We start from the raw sequence: 17485 nt of genomic DNA, 5'->3' as shown, positions 1-17485 counted from the left end.
ATTCATTTGACTATTTTGAAAGCCTGAGTAGTGTGCCGAGAGCATGTTTTCAAAGCATTTCTCTTCATTCTGCTCACCATCATGGCGGCCAAAACCCGCCCATAATACGGAAGCGGATGTCGGGTTGGCTAACCCTTTGTTTACTCTCCTTGGTCTTCTCATTCACCTCTCAGCTAAGTTAACAAACAGTTTTTTTCTCTTTTTGAGTGACGTCTACGTTACCGTTATAGCGTCCGAGCTCACAACAGCCTCTTTGTAATGCGTGTATCAGAAAGACAAAGTCAAACAGGAAGTGGATATTCTTATCTCTCACTCAACCCCTACGTCGGAAGTACACGTTGCTGCATTTAAATATACTCGGAAATCCTAGTCATTCAAATGTTCTGCTATCGTTGCTATCATTGAAGATAGAAGAGACAAACGGTGTTGCCAACTTGGTGATTTTGTCACTAGATGGCGACATTCCAACCCTATATATTTCTATACCGTTTATCCTAATTCGGGCCATTTTTAAATGAATTAACATGTAACAATAAAGATAATGGAGGTGTTTTTACTCACTTTTCGGTCTCTCCTACCGGTTGTTTTTTTTCCCTACAGCATTGTAGGCAAATGACTAGCTGATGGCGTCATTTCGCGCCTTCTAGGACAGCCAATAGGAACCTTTCTTACTGAAAAGTAGCTATAAACAGTGTTAGCAAATATATTTTCACTCCAGGTGTGCTAATGCTATCTTTATAGCTTGATTTTTAACTTTGGAGATGATAATACACAGAAATCTATATCACAGTAATAATTGTCATATTTCACTCATAGTCCTTTATCTTTCTCATAAGGCAATAATAGCAAATGGTGACTCATCAGAATCAGTTCATATTGTAGTTAGCATTGACTCCTACAGATCATGAGTCTGCAAATTAGGGCCATCACTGGGTCTACGGCTGGTTTATACGTTTGACCCTGGTCTTGTTCATTTCCAGTCCTACCCAGAAACAACACAAGCATACAGATTGAAACACCTTTTTTATTGAAAAAACAGAAGAATGAAATGAAAGAAGAAACCTGAGGCAGCATTGTACAGGGAACCAGTTTGTCTGTAACATAATCAAAGAAAGAAGACATGAGAAGCTGCCTTCAGCTCTGTACGCTCCTCTTCAACATGATGGTTAATTCTTCTATGACCCACATCACGTGGCGTGACACAAAAGCCTCAGCATCAATTCAGTAACTAAACACCCTAACGCTGCTGCTTGATGGACTCTTTCTTAGACCAACACAGATCCGCTGGACACCACTACAAGAACCATGAAAACATCACACTGTACAAAATGTATGCATGAAAAAAAAACACCTGGAGGGAATGGGCGGATGCACAAAGTCGGTCTACAACCAAACACTGAGGTAGATATCTGGGCTGAAACAACAGAAGGCCAAGGTCAGCTGGTCAAGAAGGTCATTAGCTGCAAGGTCACTGGAAAATACTCTACACGGCGCTCCTTCATCTTTGCCGATGCAACGCACAGCTCCACATCCACGTCTTCCTCTCACCTCGCACAATAACGGTGACAAGGACTCACCGTCATCAAAACAAAAAGCATCTTTGCAGAACCACCACCGTATGCTAGCAGGTTAGCAAAACATCTTGTAGCAAAACTTTTCAATCTCCAAAAACATCCAGGCTGTTTTTTCTCAATAAATATCCCATCCTAGTCAGCGTATAGGGAATGATCTACTTTACTATTAGTCAGTGGGGTGAAGCCAAAACATCAGCTCATTTGTGCTCTTCCAAACAATCGCTGGTGGTCTTCAAGGAAAGTGCATTTTTTTTTTTTTTTTACCATTTTACCCTTTTCTGTGCCTTCTCCAAGGTATCAAAACACTTAGCATGAAGGTGCTAACACCTATTCGGACTACAAGACCCTCCACCAAGGTTCTCTATCCATGCAGTGAGGATGTAGTAACAAGTACATTGATGCTAACATTGTAGTATTTAGTATAACATACATCCTGTGTGCATGGATGTCAATATAGCAACATGGAAAGTAAGGCTAGCGCCAGTTCCATGGTGAGCCACTGTGTGCTGAAGCTAGCCGCGAGCCTGTGGCTAGGTAGTACTGGTGTGTAATGAATGTTCAGAAGAATAACAACAATGTGCTTCATATGCATTCATATGGAGGTTTTTAAGAAAGATTTCTAGACTTTTTGATATCTTTTGAAGGCACAGAAAAGAGTTCCAGTGTTCCTGTCTCACATAAGGATTGTGGCTGATGGGTAAAAAAAAGTGTACTTCTCCTTTAAAGCAAGCTGGAGTTAAATATAATGTCCTTTTAAAGCAGTGATTCTTAACCATAAGGCCGCGGCCTAAACTTGGGCCTCTAGCGCCACCTATAGGACCGAAAAAAACTTTAGTTTTGCACCAGTGGGCCACAAGGGCCATTGGACTGCTTAGTCGGTTATCAGAGGTAGGCTAGCCGCTGTGCTACTACATGTTATCCATTAGACGTTCAGTTACAGTGCAGCTTCCGACCACATGGTGGCGGTAGTGTGTCAGTCAGTTGTTTAACAAGCTCACAGAAGATCAGAAGAAGACATTCAACTGCAACTAGCAATGGATACGGTTTTTAAAAATTTGAAAAAATGAAGACAAAAGTGGTGCCAGTCCCTCCCAAAAGACAACATTTTTACGTAAGTACAATCCTGACTTCATCAAGTACGGTTTTGTAAATGGAGGAAAAAGCAACATATGGTTTTAGCTTGTTAATCTGTGAGTGGATTTGATTTATTATTGAAAATAAATTGAGGTCAATTAAATCTATACAGTGATAATATTTAATGGGCTCCGGGCCACTCTGCATTGAAAAAAATCGTGCCAAAACGTCAAAAACGTTGAGAACTCCTGTTCTAAAGCACGATGGGAAAAAAAACACAAAAGACTGCCACGGCAACACTCGCACAGCAAGCACAAACACACTCTTTGCCATATCTGCCATATCTGGCTGGAGAGAACAAATAAAATCACCATGCATGTCTTTCTCACGTATTTGCTGTCATCTTTGGTAAGAAATACAAGTTTTGTCGTATGAAAATAAACTTTTTAAAAAGCCGTTCCTCGCATTGAATAAGGATTCTTTGAAAACCATTCCAACAGTGAAGAATGAATAGCGTAGCGTTCCTTGCTTCAGTGCTGGTTTCAAACGCTGATGGCTGCTACTTGCTTTGATGGTAGGGATACGCTGAAGGGTTGCCAGATGTATCCAACTGTGATGCCAGGGCATTTTCCTGAAAGAGACAACATCATGACAATGCCATTCATAGTGGTGCCGTTTAGCCCAAAGTACATTTAGGCTGTCAAGCAACTAGTCCTTTTTTTTTTTTTAAACCTGACAATAACATGCACTTCGCCTGTTTTGGAGCCACAAACATTGTTGAGAAATGTAGAAAGAAAAAGTATTAGGATTGGTAAGTTTTGTGTCAAAGCCCTGCCAAATGTATGTGTATCTACTGTCGCTGGGAATACTGTACATTGCCTGCCAGAGAGAAGTGAGAACTTACCGGAGCACTGCATGTTTTTGTTTTTGTAATTTATAGTGCATGACCGAAGAACAGACTGGCTGTTATTAGCATTAGCAGTGTGCTAGCATCAGTAACACATTGGTACATCTTATTTATGATCTATAGCAGGGGTCTCAAACACGCGGCCCGCGGGCCAAATGTGCCCCACAGGACACTAGTTTGAGGCCCCCGCCTTGATATGAAAGTTTAATGTTAGTGCGGCCCGCGCAAGTTTGATATGGATGCTGTATGGTATCATGTACCCAGAAAAAATTATTACGTTTGATTAATGTTCATGTTAAAGGTTAAATAACTGTTAATAGTTATCCTCCCTATCCGTGTGGAAGTGGTAAGTTTTTGGCAATTTAAGTTTAAAGGAAATAACTTGAAGGCTACCGTTTAGGTCGCTAGCTCTCTAGTTTGCGAGTTAGCATGTGTCTCAAGACACATGCAGTTGCGCAATATGTTGTAAATAAAAAGAGTATAAATGTGACTATAGTCGTGTTTTGTCATGTCTACAGGGCTCTAATAATGCTTTGTTCATTTTAATCTGAAAAAATAATTTGTCTACCCACCAACTATATGTGGTTTCTTAAGTTTTTATTATTTGCCCTTTTATTATTATTATATTTATTTATTTATTACTGATTGATTTTCTTTATTTTTGATTTGTTTATTTATTTTTCATCTTATTTTGTGTAGAAAAATAAAAAGTAAGATATTTGAGAACAGAATGTTTTATCAGAGCTTTTCTTGCAGAAAATTGGATCTGAAGCGAAGTTTTTTTAATTTTTTTGTTTTTAATAAATGCGTTTGTTTTTTTTTGGAAAACCTGATGCGGCCCAGTCTCACGCAGACCCTAGCTCCAGTGGCCCCCAAATAAATAGAGTTTGAGACCCCTGATCTATAGTGTAAGACACAATGAACATGAAATGAATACAGAGCCACCATCCACCAGTACCAGCCTGGACTAACAAATATCCACATTAGCACCAGCAAATGATGAAGTACACTTACTTCCCCAGGTACAGCCGCTGTCTGCACGTGTGTATACTGAGGAACATAAGCACCGGGAACTGGCGTGTTGGCGGCCATGAACTGCACAGTCAGGAGAAACAGTCATATAGAGCAATCATGTGGATTTAGGACTTGGACTTTTCCGTCACACACCGCTCCTGCGCCGGCCAGAGACAGCTGATTCATGTGCTGTGTCAGGGGAGCCATCAGGGAAGCGGGCTGCACTGGCAATGACGGCTCCATAGAGGGCGATATGACGGCACCCTGGAAGATAATAGCGAGCTGTGTGAAACACTACACTAAACTACACTACATCATTGGCTAACTAGCTAAGTGATGCCTATTCTCCTTATGTGTTATCGTTATCGACAGTATATTTGAATGAGATGAGATGAGATGAGGTGACCACATGCATTCAGGAGGCGTTCAAGTATCTCTGGTCTTGTTCACAAGTGAGGGAAGGTGGTGCAGCGTCTGCAGTAATGCGGTCGCTGTACCGGACTGTGGTGGGAAGAGAGCTGAGCCGGAAGGCAAAGCTCCCGTGGTGAGATGTGGGATATAAGCGGATACATGACTTTCCTCCCAAGGGTGGCTGAGCTCACCCTAAAAAATAGGGTGAGGAGCCCAGTCATGCGGGAGTAGAGCCACTTCTCCTTCACATGGAGAGGGCATCTAGTCTGGATGCCTCCCTGGTGGGATGTTCTGGGCATGCCCGGCCGGGAGATGTCCCCTGGGCAGACCTAGGACACGCTGGAGGGATTATGTCTCACAGCTGGCCTGGGGTAGAGCTGGAGGAGGTGGCCGGGGACAGGAAGTCTAGGCTTCCCTACTGAGACTGCTGCCCCCCCCCCTGCACGACCCGGATAAGCGTAGTAGAATGGAATGGAGGTGTGGTGACACCCCCAGTGCTTACAGGGTGCTGCATGATGTAAGGGTGATGAGGCATCCAGGATGGGTTCTGCACCTGGAACATCACATAAAAATACATGCACACAATCAGGGAGGCTTCCAAAGGGTGCTGTCAAATAAAATCAGGATTATTTTTGGAAAGTAAAATTGTGTGTGTTCCATAGCCGACTCGTGCTACCATTTTCACTAGCCAAAAACCTCCAACAAGGTTTTCTGGTTTTGGAACCCTGCTGAGAACATGTAGTAACAGCGACATTTATTATTCCAACCATGAGGAAGGTTGGCGCTTCACTGCTGCATTTCATCTTTATCAGTTGTAACAAGGTAAAACTCTTAAATACGTATGCAGCTGAAAGGTCCTGCTTATTTGTAGGTAACAAGGTAAAACTCTTAAATTCGTATTTCCAGCCGAAAGGTCCTGCTAATTTGTAGGTAACAAGGTAAAACTCTTAAATACATATTTCCAGCTGAAAGGTCCTGCTTATTTGTAGGTAACAAGGTAAAACTCTTAAATACGTATTTCCAGCTGAAAGGTCCCGCTTATTTGTAGGTAACAAGGTAAAACTCTTAAATACGTATTTCCAGCTGAAAGGTCCTGCTTATTTGTAGGTAACAAGGTAAAACTCTTAAATACGTATTTCCAGCCGAAAGGTCCCGCTTATTTGTAGGTAACAAGGTAAAACTCTTAAATACGTATTTCCAGCCGAAAGGTCCTGCTTATTTGTAGGTAACAAGGTAAAACTCTTAAATACGTATTTCCAGCTGAAAGGTCCTACTTATTTGTAGGTATAGAAGCTTTCTTACCAAGTCAAATGTACTTGCTGCATGGACAGATCATTTCGCTACTTTGAAGTGTTTTTTCCATAAATCTAGTCTTTTTATCTTGTATTTGGGCAGCCCTATTTTTGCAGTCTAATAGTGTAAAGGTGACTATAGGGGTGTTATTCCATGTCCACAGGGCTCTAGTCATATTCAGAAGTATCATAAAAGGGTTTTCTATGGTCTATGGTGGGAAAGAGGTGTGTTCTTGTCTCACAGAGGGATAGAGGACAAAGGTGCAAAAGTGCAGGGAAGTAGCTGTTGGGTCTACGTATGTACGTATGACCGCATGAAAAGGAAAGTCCAACCTGGTATGCTGAAACGGCAGACACGTACGGCGACATGGACGTCTGAGCAATCATCCTGTTTGAAACGCTGTATGCTGGTGGTGGGAAGAATCTGAGCACACAGATGATGGTAATCTGAGTCAGGTGTACACGAGGTGCAGCAGGACACCATTAGCCCAACTTACCCATTTTGCATGGCAGCTACACTGGGCTCATACGCGAGTGCCATTCCAGCCTGGTGGAAAAGAAACACAGCTCAATAGTTTTGGAGGAGGAGGAAGAAGAAACATCTGGAGATGAAATAGAGCTTTTACTACATGGACTTAAGGCTTAAGACATGGAGAGATGGAGATTGGTGGCCTTCAAAACACACAATGCTAAGTGTCAAATGACTCTGGAGCTGCTTATCCTTCATCAGCGTAAAGGGTTCTTTATAGCCACCCCCCCACAGTAAACATACACATATGGCTGTAAGTAACACATATAATGCTTTAGAGCAGGGGCCTCAAACATGCGGCCCGCGGGCCAAATGTGGCCCGCAGGACACTAGTTTGAGGCCCCCGCCTCGACATGAAAGTTTAATGTTAGTGCGGCCCGCGCAAGTTTGATATGGATGCTGTATGGTATCATGTACCCAGAAAAAATTATGTTTGATTAATGTTCATGTTAAAGGTTAAATAACTGTTATAATAATAGTTATCCTCTCTATCCGTGTGGAAGTGGTAAGTTTTTGGCTTTTTTTAAGTTTAAAGGAAATAACTTGTTTTGTCATATGTGGTTTCTTAAGTTTTTATTATTTGCTGTTTTATTATTATTATATTTATTTATTACTGATTGATTGATTTTCTTTATTTTTGATTTGTTTATTTTTCATCTTATTTTGTGCAGAAAAATAAGAATTAAGATATTTGAGAACAGTGGAATGTTTTATCAGCCCTTTTATTGTAGAAAATCGGAACCAAAGCACTGAAAAAGTTTTTTCTGTTTTTAATAAATGCGTTTTTTTTTTGGAAAACCTGATGTGGCCCAGTCTCACCCAGACCCTAGCTCCGGTGGCCCCCAAGTAAATTGAGTTTGAGACCACTGCTTTAGAGCCTTGTCCCGCACAGAAAACATTTGAGATCTTCCAGAATATGCACCTATTCCAGCTCTATTTCCTTTGATTTGTGCTTCCTGGCAAAACATTTTATTTTATTCCACTCATGGCCCGTCTCGGCAGCTGTCCGGAAGTCCTCGAAAGTGCTTGGGAGTGTGACCGATCACAGTGGAATGGGGACATACATATATAGAGGCGGACAAGGGGTGGAATAAATTAAACAGACTGTTTGGGCAGGAAATCCATGGAAACGCTGCAGGAGGAGGTGCAGATTGTGGAAGATCTAGAAAGCTTTGTTTGCAGGTAATGGTGTAGCTGCTCCGTATGCCTGCTAGTTGATTATTTTGTGCTTTGAGAGAAGATAGCCTACCTACATGTTTTTTTTTAATATGGGAAACTCCACTGACTGAGGGGCTCGTTCATGGATGACTTTGATGTTATATACATTACTGCCTTCAGTTCAATTTCATGAACAAGTTGGCCGACTTACCAGTCTGGTGTTTGCATTTCTTGGCCAGCCACGTCCATTTGAAACAAATTTGTTTTGGCTTTGTCTCTTTTTCTGTCCACCGTCAGCAAACTTGCAAAGCAAAGGTTCAGATGGTGCTGTATTGAGGAGGAAAGGAACAGAGTTTTATCAGACAGTATGTTACTTAAATCTTCATATGGGCTCCTATGGCCCCTCTCCATGCAAAAAACACATGAAAAGTTCATGACAAAGAAACTCTTCCTTTCCTAGGTTTTGTTGGTGTCAACTTGGGACGTCCTATGTGTGACGTGCACCCCACATGTGCAACTATGTGTTCCAGTTTACGTGCCAGTAAAGCCACATCCAACGTACGGACTTCCAGGTTGTACATTGGGTTCTTACTCCTTTGTGGTCACCATATCCATGTTTTCCCCCAGCAAAACAACAACAACAAAAAGGCACAGCAAATCGCACTGGTAAAGGATGCGCGGCTGGAAGTGCCAATCATCCAATGAAATAGATGAGAGTGAATGGGGAGCACGGTGAGATGAATGTATGACTATACTGTACTTATGGACCCATGTGACTTACCGAGATCCAACGTAAAGGTGAAACAAACGGAACAGTACATAGCCAGATCGAGGTAGTCTACAATGTGCATATGCATTGCATTTACTAGTCATGTAGTACATACAGTACCTGGTACACCAGCAGGCGTCTTCATAAACTTGCCATTGAAGTGAGAAATGACCGTGTCACATTTTTCTGTCGACTCCATCCTGTCGTTATTAGACACATAGATCATATTAGCAATATATGCAGGAACAAGTATCGCTGTGATGTAGAAAAGCTGAGCCGCTCCTGTCCCTTTTGGTTATGGACTGGCAAAGCATGTGGGTTCTGTATTCAACTCTCAGGTCTATATTCAAGACCATTCATTCAGTGTGGACAGTGAGGACAGAGGTCTCTGACCTGGCAAAACCCACTCCTCTGCTCGCTCCACTGGAATCCCTCAAAATCCGTGTGGATACGACTTGGCCAAAGTTCTTGAGCATGTTCTCTAGCTCCTGCTCATCCATAGACGGGGGAAGGTTGGAGATGTACAGGTTGGTGGGATCTTGTTCTTGTTGCTGAAGTGTACAACGGGTGAGAAGACATGGAATGACACCACTTGGAAATACACAAAAGACTGCGTTATTCATTCACTCCTCAGCAATCTCATCTGTAGCCGCTCACAATATCTTGCCAGATGAAAAGGCATCAGGCCTGGGGTGATGATAAATCATTCATATATTCATAGATTAGCATATGCGTGCATGTCTGGCAGGAAGAGGCATTCAGCACCTTGCCACATTTGGTATAGAACAACGGCATGAACAGAGTGAGCCCTTTCGTCAGTCACACAGTCTCTTTGTCCAGGTGGGTGGAGGCGGGGCCGCTAGCATACACACAGAGTGCAGAAAAGTGTAACCTCGTAGAAATGATATTGCTCATATATTGTTATATGGTACAATCTCATAGACCCTATCTCAAGTCTCTGTTCATGCCGTTGTTCTATGGAACAAATGTGCCAAGGTGCTGAAAGCCTCTTCCTGCAAGACGCGACACACCGTGCACAGAGTGACTCCTCTTCCTGCCTTCAAAGAAGCAGGAGATGAGCAAAAAGTGATGACTTCACTTCTTTCTTATCTTCCCAGGCCTTGAGTTCAAATATATCGCACACCTTTTGGTAACACCTGGTTATTTGAGGTGAGGCTGGCTAAGCAGCGACTACACGCATTTATTGATGAATTGATGGCACAGCTGCAAAGCATGAAATGAGTGAAATCTCCTCTGGAGAAAGATGAGGGAAAAGTGGTAATATAGTTTTCTTGTATTGTGTGATGAATGGATTAATTTGTCATCATCACAGGCCTGGTGGGTGCTAGAATTAGCTCTGGATGATACTGGCTCCCACACATCACCTCACACTCCACGATTCAAGAGTACTGGTTTCAACGCACTGGTAAAAGTATGAAGAAGCATGCTTGAAAAACTAAGCTGTAGTCGTTCTCGATAGCGTACAAAAGGTCCAGGTGCATACATACATTTGGTGACAATGAACCCCCACCTTTGCCATCTGAGCTTGAACGCCGCTGGTCTTCAGGGCAGTAACAGCTTTCTGAGCTGCAGTGGGGCTATCAAAGTCCACAAAGCCGTATCCTGAGGAGACACATAGGATGCTGCAGTCATATTGTGTCGCTTTGAGCGGTCAAACCATTGCATACTGATTGTGACTTTATCTATGAATGTATGGATGCTTATGGGATACACATATGTGTGTGTGTGCGGTAGAAGAGGGCAAAAAGTGCTGAGGATGCAGATACCAGAGTGATGTTACCAGCTGAGGTCAGCTCTTTGTTCTGTGGTGTGTCCACAGTCCCCCGGGGTACGACTCGGGCTATTTTTTAGCATATTGACGCTAGCATATTTAGCATATTCCCTCCTCCCGTCAAAAAGGAAATACACACACAAACGGATAAGATAGAAGATTAATATGTCTACATCGAAAGTTTCATAAAAGCGAAAACAGAGAAGTGAGTGTTGAGTGTACATTTGGCAACCCTTTGTATCCATCATCCACACTCCTTATGTGAGACATCAACACACGTCTCGTCTTGTCTGGGCCTTCTAAAGATATAGAAAAAGAAGCTAAGAATGCACGTCATGGGACACACCTACTCCGCTTCCCAAAAGCAACAGAGAAGCTCCATGTCCATCATGCAGGCTGCATATGAAGCACGTTGTTAATAACTACCTTAAAGGCATAGTGACACCTGGCCACAAGCTAGCGACTAGATGGTAACACTACATATTAGACATCAATGCACCCAGGAAGGAGGGTCCCTAAATATTCCAAGACATGTTGGCATAAATGTACCCGGTACTACATTCTCGCAGCACACATGAAAAACCACAAAACCTCGTTGCAGCTTTTTGGAGCTCTTTTAAAAGCAGCCTTTCGAGGTTGTGTCCCATGATGGGTATACATTAGCTGCCTCTTTTTTATATGTTTTGATATGTTTAGAAGACCCAGAAAAGAGAAGACAAAAGCGTCTTGTGTGAATGTACCCCATTGTGGATGACGGCATATTGTAACTGTGGATGCTGAATACTTGATGACAGCATAATGTACCTTGGAGAAAGTACTTCATACACACCTTTGCATTTGTTAGTAGCCTTGTCCAGGATGGCCTTTGTTGATACAATTTTACCATACCTAAGACAGAAACAGAAAGTTATGGCTTCTACTGTACTGACATCCAGCCAACAATGACATCAGCACATAGCATTCGTAGCGTATATCAAAAGGTGTCTTTCACCAATCAGGCAGAAGATGCATTAGAATGATGTGATGATTTAGTTCAGACTTTGTGCATTGAGCGTTACTGTGAGCCGCTTTCTTGCTGAATGCTGCATAATTACAAAAACACACTTCATCTGCACCGGCTCATCTGTAGTGCTGTATTCCACATCCACTAGGTGTCAGTATTCGGGGAGACCGGGGCCAGACGTGATGTCTACAAAAATGTTTTCACAATAATAATAATAATAATAATGAAAGCATCAGGCTTTCTGCTACATGTCCACCACTACAAAATTGGCGACTCCAAATTGTCCATAGGTATGAATGTGAGTGTGAATGGTTGTTTGTCTATATGTGCCCTGTGATTGGCTGGCCACCAGTCCAGGGTGTACCCCCGCCTCTCGCCCGAAGACAGCTGGGATAGGCTCCAGCACCCCCGTGATAGAGAATGAATGAATAAATGAACTGGAAAAGCAACCTATAATAATAATAACCATTATAATAAAGTATATACGTGGCACGGCGGTCGAGTGGTTAGCGCGCAGACCTCACAGCTAGGAGACCAGGGTTCAATTCCACCCTTGGTCATCTCTGTGTGGAGTTTGCACAAACACTGCCATCTAGTGGTCACAACCAGATACAGCAGATTTGATTAAACTAACATTGCTCCAATGTATTTATTTTTTAAATGGGCAAGCGCTATTGTGCCAAAGTTGTGCAATGTTGAGTGTTGACATATGAAAAGACTAGTAGGGTACAGGTAGTGCGTAGAGTTGTGTAGTGTGTCCAGCCTTACCCTGCATACGTCAAAAGCTACGTCAGCTACGTGTAGGCCTGTCAACATAATAGATATGTTGCTTTACCCAGCAGTGGAAAGAGCTCTGGATCAATGGCCATGCACGTGTATGCACGTCTGCTCCATCTGGTCCCTCTGTGGGATGGCAAGAGGGCTCACTCTGCATGTGTTGTAAGCATCCCCTCAGCTGTTAAGCCTCCTTGTGCCAGTGGTGGAGGCGGGGGCTAGTAGACCGAGTGCCAGCAGTTAGCAAGCAGACGCTACGCTGAATGCCACAGTTACATTGCGGCTGTGCAGCGCAGCCTTCCACCCCGGGTAAAATATTCAACTAAACTGTCTAACATGGCGTAAAAAAATGGCTACCATCTAACCTCACACAAGCAGTGAAGTCTATCGTAGCCATGATTTTACACAAATATGAGCCCTGCAATATTTGAACAATACACTACATAATATTGTTTCCCAGCATGCTTTGCTGTACAGTTTGAGTAAATGGCCGGAATGTCATCCTCTGCATTATACCTTGTTACCGTCATGCATGCACCAGGAGTAGGATTGGTGTGTGAATACATAACCAGTACACTGTATACAGTACGCCTCCCACAGCTACACTGCACTTGAGTACCATCTAGTGGCTAAAATGTGACATGACATAATGACCTTTATTGATCATCTTAATGTTTGATTTAAGTAATTAGTAGCAAAATCATTGACCCATCAAGTACAGTATGTGCATAGAGAATACAGGATGTGCTGGCATCACATTTGAAATCAATAAGGGTGTGAAGTTTTTTTTTTATTATTCTTTATTCATTCATTCATTCATTCATGTCCTTCATGTCTAAATCAGCTGTCCTGCATGGCAGTGCATGAGCACCGCTGCCACATGGAGCAAGACAATCAATAGTAATCAATAGTAGATGAAGAGGAGAGCAAGTGCAGTACTCACGGCTGACAGAGGCTGACCAGGTCATGGTCAGTTGTTGCTGGGGACAACCCTCTGATGTACAAGTTGGTTTTGCTGAGTTGCTCCCAGCCCGCCGTGCTGCTGCTACTGCTGCTGCTGCTACTTGGACTGGGTGGCGCCATGGGGTGGGACGGTACGCGAGAAGGCCACTGGGGGGGGGGGCAATAACCAAAGCTTAGTGTGAGACACCTACTAGAAGCACACAAATGAAGGTGGTTGACTTGGCTGAATGTGCTGATGTTCGAACGGCACGAATGGCAGCACGTCCTTACTTTGAGAAATAATCAGCCTTAGACCATTCCCAAAATGGAACCAGTTCTTCCAGATCCCATTTCCATAATTAATCAACATTTCATCCAAATCCATTCAGACCTTTTCAAGCTTTTTTTTAACACAAACGCATCAACATACAGTACCCTTACCCTTCTTCTACATTACCTACATCACATCTACTCTACTACCATAGTCTATTACATACTACATCATTAGTCTACTACATCACTAGTCTACTACAGCCTACATCACATCTACTCTACTACCATAGTCTACTACATCCTACATCATTAGTCTACTACATCACTAGTCTACTACATCCTACATCATTAGTCTACTACATCACTAGTCTACTACATCCTACATCACATCTACTCTACTACCATAGTCTATTACATCCTACATCATTAGTCTACTACCATAGTCTACTACATCCTACATCACATCTACTCTACTACCATAGTCTATTACATATGTACATCATTAGTCTACTACATCATTAGTCTACTACCATAGTCTACTACATCATTAGTCTACTACCATAGTCTACTACATCCTAAATCACATCTACTCTACTACCATAGTCTACTACATCATATCTACTCTACTACCATAGTCTACTTCATCCTACATCACATCTACTCTACTACCACAGTCTACTACATCCTACATCATTAGTCTACTACATCACTAGTCTACTACCATAGTCTACTACATCCTACATCACATCTACTCTACTACCATAGTCTATTACATACTACATCATTAGTCTACTACATCACTAGTCTACTACCAGTCTACTACAAACTACATCACATCTACTCTACTACCATAGTCTACTACATCCTACATCACATCTACTCTACCACTATAGTCTACTACATCCTACATCATTAGTCTACAACCATAGTCTACTACATACTACATCACATCTACTCTACTACCACAGTCTACTACATCCTACATCATGTCTACTCTCCTACCATAGTCTACTACATCATATCTACTCTACTACCATAGTCTACTACTACTACTACTACTACATCCCACATCATTAGTCTACTACCATAGTCTACTACCTACTTACTTACTTACTTACTGCAGTAAGTAAATAACGACCCGGAAGGTAGTCTACTACATCCTACATCATGTCTACTCTCCTACCACAGTCTACTACATCATATCTACTCTACTACTATAGTCTACTACTACAGCTACTACATCCTACATCATTAGTCCACTACCATAGTCTACTACCTACTTACTTACTTACTTACTTACCTCAGTAAGTAAATAAGGACCAGGAAGGTAGTGTGGCATGAATGGTATTGTGTAGTACTAACGGTATATGTCAGATGAGTAGAAGTGGATATGCAACTATGCTAGCTTGACACGCCACCATACATAATAAATCCTACACCATGAGTGATGACTGTATGTTAATGTTAATGTACACTTGTTACTAGCTAAATATGCACTTCTTGTGAAATAGAAGTATCTGTACGTGTCACCCACCATGTGCTGACCAACCAGTGATTGTCCATCAAGTAATCTCCCTTTGGCATCGTCAGGGTCCACACGGGCCAGTATCTCCAGCATACACGTCTAATTGTTATCAGCGGTGCTTCAGTGGGGGAGGGGTCAATGCAAAGCGTCATCCAGAAGGGGTTGAGTTTTGAATCAGTACATGTTTTTGTTTGTTAGCGTTACACTTGCTGCAGCCAGTCTGGAGGAAATAGCCAAATTCCAGAGTGACTGATTATAGTCTGAGGAGAGCTTTCCCCTTTAGGGATTTGTCCTGATTATCCCCCACCCCCCACAACCCCATTCTCTAGCTGATGGAATGTCAAGCATGATGCGTCTACAGACTTGATGTGCTCCTCTGCGTCTAACTACTGAATGGATGAAGGAACAGCAACATGTCCTGGAACTGGGATTCACAATCAGGAAGGATAGAAATAAGATGCATTTTCTTTTTAAGACAAACAAGCAATTTGGTTAGTTGGGAACTCCTTTTTGTCCCACGAGGAAGCGGATATCACCGTCATTGTGATACAAATGTCCTAATATACACATATACAGGCGCATAGGTGATAACATGTCATCATATACACATATACAGGCATATAGGTGATAACGTATCATCACATACAGGCGTATAGGTGATAATGTGTCATCATATACACATATACAGGCGTATAGGTGATAATGTGTCATCATATACACATACAGTATACAGGCGTATTGATGAAGAAATGGAACAACCAGCAAGAGTTGACTCCCAATTCAAGAGTGAAAGTTCCTTCCTCTGTGCAAGCCAAAGCCAATTTTGGTTTGATTCAGCCATGTTTTTGTTTTTTTTTTTTCCTTTTGCAGCTGGAGGGCTGTGACAACAGCAGGGAGTGGACATCTTATCAGCCAGCAGCAGACCAGCTGAGCCTGACATACTGTATAATACAGTAGAGCAGCAGCCTCGCCCATCAGGCTCCTGCTTACAGGATAACACTGTCAGCATCAACGTACGCTACATGCTCATTGAAAGCTTTTAGCTAAGACACGATCGATATGCATCTGGGGCAACTTAAATGACCCGATAGACAATTCATCAGTCGCATATCAATGCCAATTCTGCTCAATCTAACATGATGACTTTATTAGCAAGAAAATATAGCAAACATCTATGCTAAAGGACATGCTATATTATGTCTAGCTATATCATAGATTATTTCTTAGTGCCATGGAAAATATTCAAGGAAACAATGAGACATGAACACACACATCTTTCGCTTGCCTGTGCATTCTAAAGATATAAAAACAGGTAAAAAGAGGCAGCTCATGAATGGCCATAAAGAGACACACCTATTCAAAGAGCTCCAATAAGGTTTTCCATCTATGCTATGAGCATGTAGTTACAGGTACATTGATGATAACATGTCATACTTAGTATTGTGGGAACTTCTAGCATCAAAACAAAAAGTTCCAATATGTAGCTTTACCTTTTGGCTAGCGTCTGAGGCATGGAGAGCCAGTGTTTGCTAAAGATAGTCGCTAGCCTGTGGCCAGGTGTCACTACACCGAATAATTATAACGATGAGGATAAGCGGTATAGAAAATGGATAGATACCAATGTAGTTAACAATGTGAGTGGTGCGTTTATCACCTATAGGTGTGTCCCATGACGTGCATTCTTAGCTGTCTCTTTTTATTATCCCTTTCTATATCTTAAGAACACAAATGAAAGTTAGATTTGTTTGTATCCATGATGCAGGAAGCTGGTATAGTCATGATTCTCCAGAGACCTCTGAGTCACATTAAACGTCACACTACCAGACTTCCATAGCATGCCTTTCCATTCTTCCTGGTAAACCTCTGAATCACAAAACGGGATCCTGAACGCAACCTTTCCTTTATACATTCAAGCAAAGGTGGCATTGATACTTGGCTAACAGGACCCTAAACGTCACACTTCCATGTTCACGTAGCACGCAAGTGACCTCCGAGTCCCGCACACGACCGTGAACGCAACACTAAGGGTTACACAAAAATAAACATGGGATTGTGAAATGCTTGAAATGATTAAATAAATACGTAAATCAGCGAATTTACCTGATTGCCAAACTGAGTCCTTAGTGGGTTTCCAGGACTGGCAAAAATCATCCTCAGTCCAAATTTAATAGTTTAGCCTATGTTGGGCTGCCTCGCCTAGAAGCGGGAAATCAGTTGTCCCGGATGTCCCAAATGTCCCGCTCACTCGGCTGACTCATCTGGACACAGGAACACACACCACCGTCCCAACTTCGATCGCGGCCCAGCTTCGTTTGGCTAGTTCGGCATCACTCGGAAAAGAGGCGGAAACGTTCGGACCAAACCATTCAGCCATTACGGTAGGGGTGCTCGGGTCTCAATGTTGATTCAAATGAAGGACATTAAGCGTGTCCTCGCACAAGTAGCGTG

General features: G+C 42.4%; 1 protein-coding gene across 3 annotated transcripts; it reads right to left on the bottom strand.

The window, feature by feature from the left end:
- Positions 1 to 991: 991 nt before the first annotated feature.
- On the bottom strand, positions 992 to 17450 carry LOC131135729 (RNA-binding motif, single-stranded-interacting protein 1). 3 transcript variants are annotated; one of them, XM_058081972.1, is made up of 13 exons: positions 17138 to 17450; positions 13241 to 13407; positions 11350 to 11408; positions 10260 to 10351; positions 9122 to 9279; positions 8849 to 8928; positions 8171 to 8286; positions 6770 to 6819; positions 6606 to 6696; positions 5483 to 5533; positions 4723 to 4833; positions 4570 to 4650; positions 993 to 3279 (listed from the first exon to the last, which is right to left on the bottom strand). In XM_058081972.1, the coding sequence occupies exons 1-13, from the start codon at positions 17186 to 17188 to the stop codon at positions 3208 to 3210; spliced, it is 1179 nt and encodes a 392-aa protein (XP_057937955.1). In that variant the 5' UTR covers positions 17189 to 17450; the 3' UTR covers positions 993 to 3207. The 3 variants fall into 3 exon arrangements, with proteins under 3 accessions (XP_057937956.1, XP_057937955.1, XP_057937953.1); XM_058081970.1 differs by lacking the exon at positions 17138 to 17450 and adding an exon at positions 15047 to 17076; XM_058081973.1 differs by lacking the exons at positions 5483 to 5533; positions 17138 to 17450 and adding an exon at positions 15047 to 17097 and having other exon boundaries at positions 992 to 3279.
- Positions 17451 to 17485: the final 35 nt, after the last annotated feature.

Source organism: Doryrhamphus excisus, chromosome 9 (genome assembly GCF_030265055.1).
Source record: "Doryrhamphus excisus isolate RoL2022-K1 chromosome 9, RoL_Dexc_1.0, whole genome shotgun sequence".
Taxonomy (NCBI): Eukaryota; Metazoa; Chordata; class Actinopteri; order Syngnathiformes; family Syngnathidae; genus Doryrhamphus; species Doryrhamphus excisus.
This window is presented reverse-complemented; position numbering and strand designations above follow the sequence as displayed.

Excerpts from the sequence above, each read along its gene's own strand:
- LOC131135729 (XM_058081970.1), bottom strand. The coding sequence starts at position 15,130 with ATGCTGGAGATACTGGCCCGTGTGGACCCTGACGATGCCAAAGGGAGA. Across the intron at positions 10,352-11,349 it reads GGCTACTAACAAATGCAAAG|GATACGGCTTTGTGGACTTT; the intron begins GTGTGTATGAAG and ends GTGTCTCCTCAG. Across the intron at positions 6,697-6,769 it reads GTAGCTGCCATGCAAAATGG|ATTCTTCCCACCACCAGCAT; the intron begins GTAAGTTGGGCT and ends CTGTGTGCTCAG.